The sequence below is a fragment of the Taurulus bubalis genome (genome assembly GCF_910589615.1).
Source record: "Taurulus bubalis genome assembly, chromosome: 3".
In the NCBI taxonomy this organism is placed as follows: Eukaryota; Metazoa; Chordata; class Actinopteri; order Perciformes; family Cottidae; genus Taurulus; species Taurulus bubalis.
The window spans coordinates 20413515-20425758 of record NC_136591.1 but is presented as its reverse complement, the minus strand read 5'-3'; the positions used below and the strand labels follow the sequence as shown (position 1 = coordinate 20425758).

General features: G+C 45.1%; 1 protein-coding gene across 2 annotated transcripts in view; it reads left to right on the top strand.

The window, feature by feature from the left end:
* Nucleotides 1-5034: 5034 nt before the first annotated feature.
* The window catches only part of runx2b (RUNX family transcription factor 2b), a gene marked incomplete at its 5' end in the record, with an annotated part of 36915 nt that continues 29705 nt past the window's right edge, over nt 5035-12244 (top strand). The window contains one exon of one of the 2 annotated variants that reach the window (XM_079216375.1): nt 5035-5107. In XM_079216375.1, the coding sequence (XP_079072501.1) occupies nt 5050-5107 (58 nt within the window). The remainder of the gene's footprint in view (nt 5108-12244) is intronic. The other variant, XM_079216374.1, reaches the window with a different exon arrangement.

Below are 12244 nucleotides of genomic sequence, written 5' to 3'. Positions count from 1 at the left end.
GTGCCGCCGTGCCGCCGTGCCGCCTCAGCAGCGGCGCTGCGAGAAGATATTTACATTCACACCGACAGGAGCTGATTGCAAAAGTGCTGTTTTGTTTCCAAGGAAAGCTTGTTCGTTCGGGCTTGGGCCCGCAGCGTGAACCATGCAACACCGCGGCGCCGTCTTACAAATGTCGCCTAATAAAGGTGAATCACTGTCTACCTGCTTGTGTGCCTTGGGCCGGGGTCGTTCTGATGCCTCGCCAGGGAGAGTACACAGCGCGAGCCAAGAGGGGCTATTAATAAGCCCTTCCTTTTCTAATACTGTGATACCTCCACTGTGCGTAACGTCTGCTCCGGGCTAATTATGTCACGTTCGCTTTTAGCTCTCGTGGAGAGACGAACACAGACAGCCTCAGTCCGAGTTAATTTTAACTCATCTTGGGTGTCATTATCCCCTCTGATATTTTTTCCCAGGAAAAATAATTTCCTCTTAAAGTTCATCTGCTTTCGGAGGAAGGTGGCGGCACTGAATTTGCTCACTAGCTCGCCCGCGCGCACTCTCTTGATAGCATGTGTGTAGTTTTAAAGCGTGTTCCAACACATGATACCTCTATTATGTTTCTGCGAGAGCTTGTGATAACAAAATGAGTACACGTGAAGGTGTGTGGTCCTGAGTGGTAGGGGAGAGAAAGTGTCTGGCAGGGTGGGCCCTCGACCACAGTCCTCAGGGCAGAGCTTGGCCAGAGCTCAGGGTACGGCCAGGCTCCTCACACAGACACACACACACACACACACACACACACACACACACACACACACACACACACACGTGTAGCAAGTGTAGCATACGGCCACCAGTGGAGAACCAGTAATGAATGAAATATTATATTCTACATCATATTCCAGCCTTTAACATTATTACCTTCACATAAAAGCCTTTTTTTTTTTTTAAGGACGACATATATTACAAAAATTGTCTGCACAGCAAAATGAAGAACCTTCCAAACTGGCAGCACCTCCCTTAATGTGAACTTTTTTTTTCATTAGTTATTGCATAGACCTCTTTCTCTCCACTGCTTCTATGCACATAGCATGACTACACATGTTAAAAGCATTAAAACTCTCGTAATATAATTGCTCAAATCCCTCCAATCAGGCCGGAAAAAAAATTCAATAAATACTCCTTTATTCGCCAAAAGGCTCCGAAAACATTACATTTTTGAAAACTAAACCCCAACTTTTCAATTGCATGTTTGCGTGATTAGATCAGAGGTGAGTCAAGTTCAAATCTTCAGACACGAGTAGAGGTTGTGGTCAAGGGTTCGGCAATGGAAAAACACTTTGTTGTGTTTTTCCGAAGGTGGCTGAACAAACAAACAAAAACAAGTATTTGGCCGACTTTAGCTAAACTTTGTGACCCTATCAGGAGGAAATATCATCTATTCCTTCGCGCTTTCAACGCCTCGCAGTTTCGTAAAGAATCCACGCGGAGATATCCGAGACCACGACGCCGTCACAGTTCGGGAAAGTTGCCATCAACGCTGTTCACGAGGCTTGCTGCCATGTGAGTTATTTTTTTACGTTTACGATTTTTACTTTTTTATTTGGCACTTTAGATTCAATCAAAACATGTAAATGATATTCCCATCAACCTGAGCGTACTTCACTGAGGTTCGGCAACTCACGGCACTTCAGACAGCGAAGCATCACTATAAGTGTTTATTAAAAGTGTTAAAAAGTGTGTTTTTGTCCCTGGAATATTATTCCTGAGATATCGGGTACCAAAACGTAAGCTTATGCACAGCCTTGTATTTGCCATTGCAAAACATTTAAAATCTAACAATTATGAAGGAATTATCAATCTATTTAGCATCACGGTAAACTGCGTGGTTGACATGATTGATGTTGTGTGTGTGTGTGTGTGTGTGCACGCGCACGTGTGTGTGTGTGTGTGAGATAGATAGATAGATAGATAGATAGATAGATAGATAGATAGAGAGATGTAAACTTTATTATTAATGTATACATTTGTTAAAAGTATGTGTGTGTGTGTGTGTGTGTCTCTGTGTGCGTGTGTCTGGGTGCGTGTGTTTGCGTGTGTGTCTGAGTGGGCCTTTCCCCTTAAGGATTCTGTAACATGCACTGCAACTCTAGAGGCGTGATCTTGTTTTAGACAGCAAATATTTACAATGCACCGAGCCAAGCAAAATGTCCCACTGCACAAAAATAAACGTGAGCCACAAAAAAGCCCTGTTGAATTTGTGGGGATTGTTTGTATTTCGTGTTTTTTATATTTTTTATTCACTGCTTCTTCTTTTTTTACTCTTTATTAAGGTCATTAAGATTTGAAATACATAAGGGCCCCATTGCCTAATAATGAAACATGTTTAGTTTCAGCATTTCAACAGATTATTTACTTACTTAATTGCTCAGAGAGATGTATTTTTTTTATACATATATTTTAAGCTGGAATGTATTTGCATTGAGTGTGCAAACACTGGTTAGAGTTACTAATTTGTTTATTGACCTCACTTGGATGAAATGCAGTAAAATGTACATCACTGATGTTATCTCAGGGATATAATGTAGTACTTGCTTTAAAAAAAAAGACTAAACATTAGCTTTAGAATTACCTAAAAAATGTCTTCCTTAAATAAAAATATATATATTATGTCCAAAAATTAACCTAAAAAATGATTTAACATGTTGTGTCACTTAAACCTCTTGTGGTGTCTATCTATCCTTGAGGATTTTTTTACGATATGTCTCTGAGATTTCTGCTGTCACAACAATGCAATAAGTAAAAAAGTAAGTATATATTTGTAACGCTCACGGGAATAAAGAGTTTCACATGAATTATCCACAAAACAGTTTTTATTGGGACAATTTCTTCGGCAGAAAGCATGAGCAGTGACGAGGACATTGACTCCAGAGAATCGTTTTCAATCACTTTCAATGCCGTTCACTTCATGCACACACCAGGGAGGGACATCTCTAAACTCATTGGCACATAAAACATGGCACATTAAAAATAAATAAAGATCTATTTCACCTCACAGGCGTTTAGTTAAACATCGGTGATGATTTAATGACGATCACTGGCAGCTAACAAATCATAAGAACGGAGCCTGAAGCGCCGTTCAACTCTTTTCTGCTGAGTCACACTTGCCCACTGGCCAGTGACACTATGGCTGATGTGCTTTCTAACCTGACTGAACTCCACGCTTCATTCCACGCGTTCCTCTGCTTTTCATACCGACACCTCCCATACACACACACACACACACACACACACACACACACACATGCACACACACACACACCCTTCTGTGTTTTTGATCTGTTGAAACAAACACAGACGGACGCTGATCAAAGGCGAGCTGCGACATGTGAGGTTGTGTCTTTCTCTGTTTGGAGCGGGATGATTCACCGTTGATTGTTCATGAGCTGCACTACATGTTGCCATTCTTGTAAGGTGTATGTGTTATTACAAAGAGAGTATGTGTGTGTGTGTGTGTGTGTGTGTGTGTGTGTGTGTGTGTGTGTGTTTGTGTTTGGCGAAACAGTGAGAAGAGGCATCTCTTTCACAGTGGAGACAGGTGGCCACAATTTACGGGCCCTTACTGGAACCCTTGTCTGTTGCTGCTGCAAGAGCCAATTAAAGGTCAGTGCCAGCTTGTTGTTACACTCATGACACAATAACGTGACAATAACGTGACCGCTGTCTGCAGGCGTGGGCAACGCGGGGCGAATGTGAGACGGGAGAGAGAGAAGCCTCAAAGTTCAGGCTGCGAAAGTAACACTGAAGCAGCTCTCACACACTCTGTAAATAAGCAAGTTTCACACCGCCTCTGCTTTCTCCTCCTCACACACACACACACACACACACACACACACACACACACACACACACACACACACACACACACACACACACACACACACACACAGCCTTTCTGTCTCTCTCTCTCTTTCCCCATTCTCTCTGCTGCACAGACACACACACCCAGTTCCAGCCAGCCATTCGTTCCTCACTCACACCCTCAAATCTTATACCAAGCTCAGCTCTCCCTGCTCAGAGGCAGACGGGAGCAGCAACAGCAGCCCGTTAAAGGAGTGGAGGGACGGAGAGAGAGAGAGTCAGAGAGAGAGAGATAGAGAGAGAACAGGAGGGGGATGAAAGAGTGAAGGGAGAGCAAAGCAGAAAGAGCGCTGTTCCCCATATGCTGAGGAGGCATAGGCGGTTGAACAAGCTGCACCCCCTGCCCTCCACCCCACCCACCCCCACCGAAGCCTCCTGACTCATGGGAGCCTCAGACCCTGAACCCCAAGAGAGCCTGCAAACGCCGCCGAACCACGCGTAAGCGAGAAGGAGGGGAGCCAGAGAGAAGAGAGAGGGAGAGAGAGAGAGAGAGAGAGAGAGAAGTCCTGGGGTGGAGAGGAGGAGGAGGAGAAGGAGGAGGAGGAGGAGGAGGAGGAGAGGGAAGAAAGCCACAACGGTAGGCTGTCCCACTCGCCTGCTCCGCCGTGATGACGTCAGGATGGCACGTGACCCAGGCTCTCCAGTGACGGCACATGGAGGGCAGGAAAGAGACGAGTTTTAAAGCTGGTGCCTCTTGGGTTGTGTGAGGGCTCCTGCTCGCCTCCCAAACAACCACAGAACCACAGACGTGCGGCTCGGGGTTGATGTTTGAGGGCGACCCGGAGTGTAAATGGTTAATCGTCGCGGGCCAGCACCAGTCACAAGGACGGCGCTAAGCGAGTAAGTACGTTTCCAACCACACTCGCCAAGCAAGCAAGTCCGACACCATCTGATCTATCCGCAGAAGCGATATTTGCCTCTGCAATTTTTCTTTTTTCTTTTTTTTTCCGTGCTCTATAAACCCAGACCTGGTTGTTACTTGTGGTCATCTGAAATAGTTGATACGTAAAAAAAAGCATGTCTTTTGGATGGCGTTTCCATTTTTTTTTCTTCATGACACGCTGCGTGCTCTTGGTTTAGGACGTGTCAGGGGTCACGGAAACCGCGGAGGAACGAAAGTGGGGCTCGCTGCAACCAGAGGCAGCTATGGCATCTAACAGCCTCTTCAGCTCGGTGACACCATGTCAACAGAACTTCTTCTGGGGTGAGTACCGCTTCATCGTCGCTTTGGGTCTGTTTTTGGGTTGGAAGGGGGATCGGGCCACGGTGGAGGACTCGGGGGTCAAGTGTTGAGGTCTGGATTGAGGAATTAAGGGGTTTGGGCAAAGGGGTTAACGATCTTGGATCCGATTGAAAGGATTTTGGGTCCAGATGAGCAGAGGGGGATCAGCTGAGGTCACTGAGGACCCGGCTATCGAGGTCCAGGCTCCTGTGGTGGAGGAAAGACCTGACTGTGATCAAGGCTTTTTGTGGTGCACAAATACAAAAAAGCCCCCAAAAAAACCTCTATGCGTTCACAGATTCCAGTATTTACTTTTACGTGATGTTTATAAATATTTCTGCAGGAGGAGAATGGCATGTTTGTGCAACGTGCCCTTAGATTTACAAAGCGATGCCATTGCGGAACCAAAGAAACAAAAAAGAAAAAGCACGGGTGATATTTTTGACAAACGTAAACATGAGAGTTTACAGTTGAGCATTGAAACAAGATGTGGGGATCGCTGGATTGTGTGTGTGTGTGTGTGTGTGTGTGTGTGTGTGTGTGTGTGTGTGTGTGTGTGTGGGTGTTTGTCTGTCTGTCTGTGTTTATGTGTGTGTATGTGTGTGAGTGTGTGTGTATGTGTGTTTGTCTGGTGTCTCTGTTGTGCGTGGGGATGAAGTATCGATTAATTTAGCAAATTCATTCAACAAAGGTCTGTAATCGCTTTCCTGAAATTGATCATTTGTTAGTTAGTTAGTGCAGATCTCTGCAGCCTCCAAGGAGCTCTTAATCCACAGACATCATATCCGGGATATGAATTTGTCATTTAATCGCTGGAGTAATTTCTACTACGTTTCTACTTAAAACAATCAAATAACTCTGAATCATCGCGTACTAAAATGATCACATGTAATTTTGGTCGGGTTGATAAACTGTTGATTCGTACTTTCGTCTTTTCAAAGAACCAGAAATACGATCGTTCTTGCCGTTCTTCCTTCACAGTATTCTGTGTGTCCGTTCACACACACACACACACACACACACACACACACACACACACACACACACACACACACTAGATCCTGCGTGGATCCCAAAGTGGATCCGTAAGAAGGAAGTGAACAGTAGCACATTCTAAACTACCTGCAGAGGCCAGCTCTCATTGTGCCGTCTGCAGCCTCTGTTTTGGGTTCTGCTTGTATTCTATTGTGACAGATTCTCTACACAGTCTAATTTAATCTGCAAAATAAATGATGTTTTAGGTTTACCAGATGAATTTCTCAAAATTTTAAACAAACAGTTCCACTCCTGTGCGACACAAGGAATACAGTTTAATACCCCCCACCCTCCCCTTTTCTCCGCTCCGGTCCACAGCCTCCGCTTCTCTGTCCAAATCAAATGTTTAAAAGATGTTTTTAAGGAGTCGCTCCCACAGCTGTTTGGGGCCCCTGCTCCGCACAGAAGCAGGGTGGCTCCTAATGCGCTCTGAAAGCCGGCGGCGAGCGAGCGTCTTCTACCAATCACCACCACCTATTACCATGTTAACCCCCCTGACCCCACCGTCGTGTCTCTGGGGTCAGCGGAGGAGAGGAAAAGAGGAAAAAATTGAAAGCATGCATGCGAGTGGAGGGAGAGCGGAGCAGATGTGAGCAGATGTTCAGGTGGAGGTGGAGGTGGAGGGACTTGGAGGAGAGGCGATCGCTGATCGATTCTCTGGCGTAAAAAGCATCGCCGACCGATGCTGCGCTCGCGGCTCATTGATGTCGCCGCCTGTTTATGAACATCTGGGCAGTAAATCTGTCAGTGCAACCACAAAAAGCCCCCTTGACAGAGGAGTGTGATTTTGCAAGACCACCAGCGCTCTCTGTTGTATTTATGATTTTAAATAAATAAATGTAGCGTACAGTAGTGGATCGGAGCTGGTAAAATTAGAGTTGGCGCCGTAAACATTTTGGTTTTGGTTTTCGCCAAAAAAGAAAACAAAAAAAGGGATTCTGAGTTTGAAGGAAGTTGGTTTTGAGTGTTCAATAAACTAAAATAAGGGGGGATTTGATAGAAAATGTCCCACCTAGAGTTTTAGATTACACAATTTATATTTATTCCTGTTGATTTTAAGCAGGTTTAATTTGAATCCAGTTAGATGACAAACACGTCACTTTCTTGAAGTTGTCGTGCTCCAATGTTTCTCCTGGATCGCACTGTCCGGCGTCAGTGAGTTTTACGAGAGAAAAAGTCACAAAATATGTTTTGTTAGTTTAAAAAGCCTCATTACTCCGTCCCCGTCCGTAGATTTGTGTTTAAGGACATTTTTAATTTAGGACAGAGTGTACATTCCCAGTGATAAATTGAGCCGAGTTGAGCAAATATTCCAAATTGAGAAAAAAAAGGGGCTCATTAAAATCTGTCTTGGCGTTTACATCAAGCTTTTTTTCATTTAATAGCCTCAAATACATTTTTTTTATAACTCCTCAGACTGGCAGATCCGATGAGGAGGGCAGAATAATCTCCAACATGTGTGGCACCCACTCAACCACCGTGGCTCCCTGGGGAACATTTAAGTGCCCATTTTCTCTATTACAAACTTAATTACATATAGACAATTAAGTCATGGGAGCAATTATCCTTGAGTAAAGTTGTGCAGTCACAGTAGAGAGAGAAAAAGTGCTTACATAGACGGACCCAAATCAACACGATCAAAAGCAAAAGCGGGTAAATATCTGAAGACTCCGGGCAGAAAACTTTCCCCCAAAGAAAAAGCTCAGATAATTTGCAGGGATACCGTATATGTATCCGAGAAAGGCAGCTTCTGTTGCATAAGTGTTGCCTTAGATCTAACCACAGGCCTGCTTCTTGGAGACATCTTAAAAGTGAACCAGACATCCCCCCTTTCAGAGACATGAAGCCCCACTCATCAATAGGTAATTTGAAAAAGCCAAAGGGGGAAAAAGCCAAAGGGGGAAAAATCCAAGCGCTTCACTGGCTGCTACTGTGCCAGAGGAGACTCTTCCCTCGACTCCACGCTCAAAGGAACTCCATTTAGCGTTGGTTAATTGTACCTCAGAGGCAAACATGTTATTTAGTCGCGGCGGGGTTACACTGATGGAGTAGGAACGCTGCTGTTTGTGTGTGTGTGTGTGTGTGTGTGTGTGTGTGTGTGTGCGTGTGTGTGTGTGTGTGTGTGTGTGTGTGTGTGTGTGTGTGTTTGCGCGCCAGCTATTAGGACTTATTAGCGGAGGTCCATATGGGTCAACATAATTCCTGAGGGTAATCAGGGAGGTGTTTAATCAAAGATAGATTGATCGGTCCGTGTTCTCACTCACGTGAAGCAACAGTTGGTTATGGCCCCGAAAATATATCTGTAGGCACTTATTAAAGTCTAAATGAGAGTGAGCCATGGGAACTATTCCTGTGTTCCTGTAACCTGTGATTTAAAAAAGGGCCTGAAATATGCCCCTGTTGATGTTAAAGTGGAGGAGAAAGTGTTTTTCTTATAATTTGTAAAGGTATTTGCATGGTCATAGAGCAAATTTGAAGCCGTGAAATGGGAATAAAACCAAATAAATATTCAATCAATGAAAAGGAGTGGAGAACCTGATTGCAAGGCACTTTTCTTTCTTCTTTTCTTTCCCCTCAGTAGCATCATTGACTTTGACTTTGTTGTCTCGTCCGGAGCGACCCTGAACCTGAACTCTTCAATATCAGCGGTTACGGTCGCTCCTGTATTACGGAGACTGCAACAACAAACGGGGAGTTCAGTGTCAACACCCACGAGGCGCCGTGTGTGTTGTTGTTTCTTATGTCCACATATTCAGTAGCCGAGGGGCTAATTATATTATTATCACAAGGCAACCTGCCAATGGACTTTGCTCTCTGTTCTGACAAAAGGTTCAAAAACAATTTTACCCGATGGAGCGTGAAGCGCATTTTGTTAAACGCCATGAACATCTCTACTTTTTGTATTTATTCATTTCTACATAAATCAATTCAAACGTTTAATATCTCTGCTGTGTTTATTCTAGTTGCATGCCAAATTGGTGTGTGTGTGTTTTTTGGATTGCGCAAAGCTATGATTTTTTTTTTCCAAAATGCACCATAATTACCAGCTAGTGTAATGCCACTGCGTTGGCCTGTGAGCCCTTTTAAAATGCGGAGCTGCGCTATTTTCACACTTAACAAGATCCTGCAGAACCTTTCAATCCTTCTCGGCCGCATCACCATGGGTGAATTACCGTTATCCTATATAAGCCCTCGGAGAGGAAGTAACTACCTAACACTTTGGAAATTGGTCTATCTTGGAACCGGTTCACCCTAATGAAACAGAACACCGGCATTATAACCCAGAACCATATATACCTCTTTCACTCTGCTTCCTAAGTCCTCTCTCTTTTCTTCACCCGTGTTTTATTTGAGTTATTTAAGTCAGAAGATGGTTTTAAACTGAGCTGATAGAGCAAGGAAGTATGAGCAGCATTGTTTAGCGAACCCCATCCTCCACTCGCTTTCCCTTCCACGCTGCGTGTTTCTATAAGGGGGGAAATATGGAGTGTCGAGCCTGCTGGATGTTTGGGTTCGGCCTGTAACGACGTGAGAGAGAGTGCGGCTGCGGCACCTACACAAGGCCGTACCTGTTCTGCCCCACGCTGGAGCAAAAGGGAGGCAGGTTTTTCCCCTTGTTAGTTTAATCTTAAAGGAATGCGGTGTCCCCTCTGACTCTGGCCCAAACTCCCAAATATATAAAACCTGGTCACCAGCGGGTCACGAAGAGAGCAGCGCGGGTCGGACTCGTTCTGGTGTTTTTTATTCAGATTATTTACGTCAGGTAGCGCACGCGTCAGCGTCAACACAGAAGGGAGGAGACTCTGCTTCTGTGTTGCTGAAACAAGATGAGTAAAGGAGCATCAAAGAGTCGCAGCGAGCTCTGACTGTGATCAATGGCTTGGCAGCAGATCAGTGGGCCCGTCTGGGGGATAAGTACACCTTGTTACAACGTGTCTTCAGACGGCGGCAACGGGGCTCCAGCTCACTTCATCACGAGTCATAATCGCTCGTCACTCAGCGAGCGTTTTTAAAAACACTCGTGGAGAATTTTTGAATTTTTTTAAATGGGGAGTTTGGTACGTAGTTACTACCGTGCAAACCTAATGCTGTAAAGAGTGTAGAGATGAAGAGAGTGTGTGTGTGTATGTGTGTGTGTGTGTGTGTGTGTGTGTGTGTGTGTGTGTGTGTGTGTGCGTGTGTGCGTGTGTGTGCGTGCGTGTGCTCCAAGGTGTCTGACAGGAAGATCTGCCTGTTTGATTAATGCTCTCACTCAAACTGGCACCTGGAATCAATCCCCTCCTCCTGTGCCGCCCACGTCCCATGTGCACCGTGTGTGTGTGTGTGTGTGTGTGCATTCCACACGCTGCACTGTTGGGTGTTGAACAGGAGGCACAGATGGGACCTGAGCGGAAAAGAAAAAGAAAGGTGCGTGCGGGGGAGGGAACAATAGGTGAACGTGCAGCGTAGGGTGTGGGGTGTCACTAATAACACACGGGCCCCATCTCCTAATTTGCTCAAATTACCTGCCCACGCATGCGGGGGGGGGTTGAACACAACAGATCAAAATACATCTGAAAAATCAGAGAGCCCACCCAAGCCATTTTATGGTCGGGCCAACTGCATGCAAGCGTGAGGAAGAGAAGAGATGATTTTGTATTATTTTGTATTATTTCATGTGAGATAAAAAAACGAGAAAAGTAGAGCGAGAAAAGAAGCTTTAAAGGGAAGAAGAAGAAGAAGAAGAAGTGAGACAGAGATACGACACAATGGGATGGATCGGTTTGCACTCGAGAGGCGACCAGTAGGAGCAACTCAAGACCGACTCTTTTCAAAACCACCTCCCATATGGTGCTGCGGGGGCGGCCATTTACCAGCATCCTCCCTCCTCTTCTCCCTTCTTCCTTTGCTTCCTCCTTGTCCACCCTCCATCCTTCCCCTCCCACCCACGCTTTCGGGGTTTGGGGGGCGATGCTTTGGTGACCGCAATAATCAGAGCAGAGTCACCGGCACCGTGCCACCTGTGGCACACACACACACACACACAGACACAACACACACACGTGCGCTTGCAGACATAATCAAATGTGTGCATAGACACTGAAATTAAATATGCCCCCGAGACACACAAAGGGGACCAGGGGAGTGTGTGTGTAGGTGTGCGTATAGTGGGATGCTTTGAACTTTGAATAGTGTGTGTAGCTGATATTGACAAGTCTCTGGGGAGAAGTGGGAAGCTCGACATGCTCGCTCTCATTTGTAAAGTGGCCTCCAGAGAGAGAGAGAGAGAGAGAGAGAGAGAGGGACAGAGAGAGAGGGAGAGAAAGAGGGGGAGTGAGAGGGTGAGAGGGAGAGAGAGGGAGAGAGAAAGAGGGAGAGAGTAAGAGGGGGGAGAGAGCGAGAGGGAGGGGGGGAAGGAGAGAGAGAGAGACTCAAGCGGCAAACAAACATGCAGATAATTGGGATTCAGAATTAAAACATTACGAGGTCACGTGACATTTTACTTTTAACTTCTATATTGACCCTTAAATGCTTGAACTTAAATAGATCAAAACACACTATGTGTGTGGTTGTGAGCAGGTATTTGCACATTTATGGGTGTTTATTCATGTATTTATGGACATGTATAACCTCCCTCCCGTCACTTTGATGGCCTGCATCAGCTCAGAGTGAAGCAGAGGTGTTTATACTTCATTAATAGATATAATTAGCGCTGTTTCCGTGCAGCTGACTGAACTTTCACATGTTTCGTGAAAAGATGCAGACGTATAGATGAGAATTGTTTTATATTGTGTCGTCAAACTGGAAAAACACTCCTCATATCTGTTCAAAACTGCATTATGATGTGTTATAAAGGGTTCATTAAGTTTTAACGCTCTGCTTATAAAGTGTTGCCTGTTGGGTTTTCCTGGCTTACAACTTTGCTGCAAGACTTTTTACTGTGAAGAAAAAAAGAAGAAAAGTTTCAAACATTTTCTGCTTGTGCAGCAATGTTACAAAACTGCCACAAAAAAAATCCCCGGCATTACACTTGAGGTTGTTTTCAAAGCGCTCTCTCTGGCACCTTGTTTTGGGGAGAACTTGTAGCTGCTGTGTTTTATGCTG